A 6,000-nucleotide genomic window follows, 5' to 3' on the forward strand; every position below is an offset into this window, starting at 1 on the left:
GAAAAAAAAAACAAAGGTACATCCGTAATATAAAAAAAAAACAATTAATAAAATAAAATAACTAAATATAGATTATTATTCTAAAAGATTTTTCTACTTGGGGAAATTTTGACGTTAAAACGTGAGAACGAAGCATGATTTGAAAACCAATTAAAACCGCAGCTATTGGAAAGAAGTAAGGATCTAATTATAAGGACATTACATATTAAAATATGGTACATATGGGATACTTGAAGAATTAAATATTTTATGATGGTAAAATTTTAAAATGGCCTGTCTAATTTATTATTTTATACTTAAACATATTATATAAATTATTAATTTCAGAAGTGTAGTGTCCACTTCCCATTTTCAGTAAAAAAATCTTTAGCATTTAAATAAAAAAATAATTCTTATTTTGCTTTAATCTTTAAATAATTTTGTAATTCAAACATTACGTCTAATATATAAGCGTATCATAAAAATAACAATGTTTTATATCAAACATCGACCATTAAAAATATTTAAATTTTGAATTGAGGACAAAACACCTCCACTCAAAAAAATAAAAATAGTAGCTTCAAAATACATATCCTTTCTATTTAAACTATCTATTTTATTTCGGTTGAATGCATAAGATATTAATGATATTATTAATGAAAAAGTGTGATTAGAAAAAAAGTAATATGTTGTTCGTCTACTTTGTGTGGAATTTAATGAATATTTTCGCTCTTCAGCTTTGCCCGTGTACATATTAATAATGCATACAGGTTTTTACTGCACATTAAAATGTAAAATGTATTTTTTATGTATTCGGTCGACGCCGTATTACAAAAAAACAAAAAAAAAAAGAGCGAACGAAGAATAGTTAAATAATTATGTTTGCGTTCAACTTTTTATTTTAGATGTATACAAAAGGGCAACATTTTATTTAACATGTGAAATTTTCGCAATGTTCATTAAAATAATTATAATATAGTACAATTGAAATAATTAGAAAAAAATGTTTTTAATAGTTGATTAAATGAACGAATTTTCATGATAAATTCGAAAACTGCTGATAATTTATTTAATGGAGGATTTCAACGAATTGTTTTAGATTGTATTGAAGTGAAAATGACTGCTGTTTAGATTCGAACACTCCATTTGTGTAATTAATGCATAACGCTTGTTGCATATTTAATCGAGCCTAATTATATTATTGCGAACTAAGTCATTGAATAATATGTATTCGATGATGGCAGTAAATCCATGGAACCCACGGGGCAGTCTTCATACTAATGACGCATTAATATAGTCAACTGACAGCCGCACAATGAACATATCGACTCAACTCAATAGTGATGCGCTTCATAATCATTATGCAAAACATAACCGGCGACATCATATTTCCACAATTCCCATTGATTTATGCTGCAAACTTATCCCAATGACGTTAAAGTGTTTTAAGATTTTAAAGACATATTTTAACAATTGATTAAAGTTAATTAAATTATGTTATCTTCTATCACGAAAACGTCAACGTTTAACCACGACGAAAAATGTACTTGAATATCTTCATTAATTACAAATTCAACTCAAAAGTTAATAACTCTATGGAGAACGAGAAATGTTAATTGTGCTCACTAAACAAAAGACAAAAAAAACTATTGTTTTTAATTTTCATGTCCATATAGAGTAATTTATATAAAACTATTTTATTTGAGTTGTATTATTGCGTAAATCAGCAGGATCTTGTTACAATTATCATTGTTTAGACGAGGACCAAGATGCGAGGTTGAATAAAAGGAATTGTTAGTGTCTTTAAGATGGCGGTTTATTTACTACTTATTACACACTCATTACACTACAGTAGTTCAACTAGACTTTCTTTACTTAACGGTACTTAAACCTTCTCCTTGCTTAACTCTTACGAGCTTAGCTTTCCTCGTCAACTTCATGGTGTACAATTAAAAATTAAGCGGTCATGCATAAAAGGTCTTGACCAAGAACTACGTGTTATGCTGTCAAATATCGGACCAAAAATAAAATTAATAAGATTGCAAAAAGGTAAATATAGTATACGTGCATGTATGCATACTTATCAAATAAAAAAAATGAACATTTATTGTAAAATTTGTGTATCAAATTAATATCTATACATTTTAACCGTACGTGAAAAAAGGTTGAGGAGCACTGGTGTATATTGTTGTCACCTTTCACAACCACTGTTGCGCTCAAACAATCATATTCGGTTAGCCTGTCATTAAAATATTTTCGTTTTACCTGCAACCTGATAATACTGTTTAATTAGTCGAAATTGATTGAAAACGTTCGTTTATTGCAATTATTTGCCGCGGAGTAGATTATTCAAATTGGTTCGCACAAAAAATAAGCGTACATCATTAAAAATAAAACTGTGTATATGCACCATCAATGTAACAATTAAATAATGGAATTTAGTTTCAACGTGGAGGATTTTAATTAGATTAGTATTTTTTTTATTTATATATAGTCTTTTCACATTTTCAATTGTCATTTTTGAACATTTTCTATATTAATTTTGATTGAAAAAAAAACGACGAATTAGTATTTTACACATTTTTAATAGGTTTTTGTTTTCACTTTTCCATTGTATTTTTATTAGTAACTAATTTTTTATAAATACTCAGTCTTACCGACGACTTTTTTCAACAATAAAAAAGGAAAATTAAATATTTTCATTATAGTATATTATAAAAATAAAACAAAAAAGTAACAGCTATTGACCATAGGTCTTGCTGTCCTTGTTTTACTTTTAATTATCCCAAATTTTAACTTTTACCCAATTTTATTTCGGTTTAATCTATAAATCATAGAAAGAACACAATGAAAAATAAATCATTAAATATATTATAATTTTGAAATAAGAAATTACCAACAAATAAAAAATTGGAAGGAATAATCCAAACTTTTTTATTTTGATTATTGGTAATTAATATTTCTAAAAAAAAATATTTCTAAATTACTTTCATTTAAAAAAAAATAACGTTATAGTTTTGCGATATTCATTTCAATGTAAACGAACCTTTCTATACATTTTTTTTTCATTCGTTCAATTGCTTCACGTGTTTGTAATTCTGTTGATGAGCAAAGTCAATTAAGTTATTCGATGGGAGGCATAAATTTACGTTGGAGGACGAAAAGAAGGATAATTATATCCAAGGGTATTAGAGGATGTGACAAACCAGAAGTAGAGATAGAGGGAAAAAATATGCACGTCTTGGGAATAAGCTTAATATCGGTAAGCGATACTCTCTTTTTCTCTCTCTCTCTCATTCACTCTTCGCGCTCAAAAATAATTAAAGCGTTACTTTCGTAATTTCATTTCAGAATATACAAAATTATTATTAACAACCGATTAATTCATCTTATAATTCCATGATTTTATAAGGTAAATTTATTAAATATATGTATAATATTTTTATGAAACATTAATTCTCAATTATAGTTAGTTACATTTTACAAAACAAAAGAGGAAAAACAAACATTTATTTGTTTATTTCATCACTCAAACAGATTAGGTTTTATGATATGATCATAAATGTATTTACATATTCTTTATAAAGAAATGTAACTTGATTATCTAATCTTTGTTTGTACCCTAACAACTTGAATTAATTTCAAATGTTAATTCTTGATATCCTAAGATCATCATTTATTTTTATTCTGAACTAATTGAATTTAAATATTTACTTGAATATTATTTATTTAAATGTAATTAATTTAAACTTATAAACAATTATTTAATATATTCGCTAATTATTAAATCATACATTTATATTAATATTAATTAACTAAATATAATAAATAACTATTATTCATTACTTTAAACAAAGAATTTAGATTTTAGTTAACGTTCGGAAATGTTTTTTTTTTGTTTTATTTTTAGGTACATTTTTAAATTATTATTTTTTCTAATGATTCAGATAATCTTAAATGATTATTTAGGGTACTGTTAAATATTTTTTTTTTATTCTTAAATATTCAGATCAATTTAATGAAAGTTTACAGATCACTTTAAAGAACAAATTAACGTACTGTTAAATAATTCTATACTTGTATTTTCAATATTCAGACAAATTGAATGGAGTTTTATAGTTCACTATAAATGTTAATTAACGTTTGTAATTGGCTCATTGATGTTTTAGATACATATTATGCTTCATATTTGGTATTTTTTACAGATTACTTTAAATGACGAATAAAGTATTGTTAAATGTTAATTAATGTTTGAAAATATTTTTTGAATCGCCTCGTCTATAAGTGTCAACATTTTTTTTTTTTTTTTAATCAATATGCTTCATATTTGATTCCAATAAAATTTACACGATTGATGATATATGATGACATATTTTTATATTTATTTTCTAAATATTCAGATTAAGTCAATTGACGTTTATCTGTAAAATATGTTTATATTTGATTAGTAAAGATTCAGATAAACTGAATGGAAGTTTCCAGCTCACTTTAAATGACTAATTAACGTACTGTTAAATATTAATTAACATTCGGAAATAATTACTTGTTTTCTTGTATAGATTTTTTGATTAGCGTAGAAACATTTGAAACAGCGAAAAGGTGTTACTTGTTTTTGAAATAAAGAAAATATATATAAAGTGGGTTGCATGACATTAGTCTCGCACAAAATTGTTTTTCCCTCGTACGTATTATGACGATTGTCATTAGCGTTGGGCATAAGTAATGAGTCTTTCCGAGGTGAGGTTATTTTTTTTTGTTCGACGTAATTAATCTACATTTACTAATAGTCCATATTGCGCCTTTATTTATTTATGAATGTATTTTATTTTAGTTGTAATTTTCTCGTATTTAATTATTTTTACCTTGAAGAAGAACGTTCAAGATGCAAATTAGAATCCTCCAATCCATTGCGAAAGTTAATAATCTCATTAGCACCGAACTGCACCAAAAAATTAATTAATACACTCGATCAGAAAGGCACTATGAAAACACTGGATTTTTTTTTGTTGTTGTGAAAATTTTCAAAGAATTGCGTATATTTTGCGCGCGCGCTTTTGTTTTTGATACGGTTTTTTTTTTGGATGATGCGTGTTTCGGGCGCCGCGACGGTTCATGCGGGACTAACAGACGTCGCGTCGCGCCGCTCACCAACTCCCACCTCTTCGTCGTCCCATGCCGGAAGGTCTCGAGCGTTCCCGTCCGGCCCTGCACCCTACCGCATCCCCCAACCCTTCGTCCGCGCCTCAGAAGAGACCCATGCAATTAATATATTATGATGAAGTATTTAATTACACCCTTAATATGGTGTAATAGGTTCGGTGAGTCACATCAATCGTGCGCTGCATGTGCAATGGTTCTGGCGGGAAAACGTTGCTCCTCTGGTGCTTCAACCATCATCATCGGTCAAGACCACGTAGACCAGCTGTCCGTTTGTTCGTTCCATCCGGCTGCTCTTTAATTGGGATCAAAATCGCTAATTCCTCGCCCTTTAACTGCCGCTGCTGCTGCTCATTGCCATGCCCAACTAGAACCTCCATCTTCCAACGCGCATCATGCCAATCCCATTATTTCCATTGCAGTCAATCAACGGACGAGCACACTTATCTCAAGGTCTGCAAACAACAAACACATCATTTTCAACAGCAATATCAACTGCATTCACATTTTAAATCTTACTTAGAATATTTACAACAAATTAAAATTAATTTTAAATCAATGTTAATAAAATAAGATTTGAATTATCCAATAGCAGTACATTACTTTTTTTAATTTATTTAACGTCCTTTTTATTTACAATCTATTTTATAATAGATTACAGTTATGGTTCTGTTAAACATTCCGGTTAATTTTGGTTTTCGGTTCGGTTCCTGTTTGGTTTCGGTTCGGTTCCTGTTCTGTTCCGGTTCGACGAAATTGGCGAGTCTTCCCGTAAGAGCCAGTAAACTTTCCTGAACTTAATTTTCATTTCTTCTCTATTTGCTTGGATGTGATCTTTTTAGGTCATTCTTCTATCTAGATACA

The 6,000-nt window shown here is 28.4% G+C and overlaps 1 protein-coding gene across 1 annotated transcript in view; it reads right to left on the reverse strand.

Annotated features, from left to right (window-relative positions):
• The window catches only part of LOC108560041 (cell adhesion molecule 2-like), a 141,893-nt gene extending 136,709 nt beyond the window's left edge, over positions 1 to 5,184 (reverse strand). The window contains exon 1 of the mRNA XM_017917468.1: positions 4,842 to 5,184. Coding sequence (XP_017772957.1) covers positions 4,842 to 4,908 — 67 coding nt within the window. The 5' untranslated portion in view covers positions 4,909 to 5,184. The remainder of the gene's footprint in view (positions 1 to 4,841) is intronic.
• Between the last annotated feature and the right edge of the window lie 816 nt (positions 5,185 to 6,000).

This window comes from Nicrophorus vespilloides, unplaced genomic scaffold, assembly GCF_001412225.1.
Source record: "Nicrophorus vespilloides isolate i.1.1-1 unplaced genomic scaffold, Nicve_v1.0, whole genome shotgun sequence".
Classification (NCBI taxonomy): domain Eukaryota; kingdom Metazoa; phylum Arthropoda; class Insecta; order Coleoptera; family Silphidae; genus Nicrophorus; species Nicrophorus vespilloides.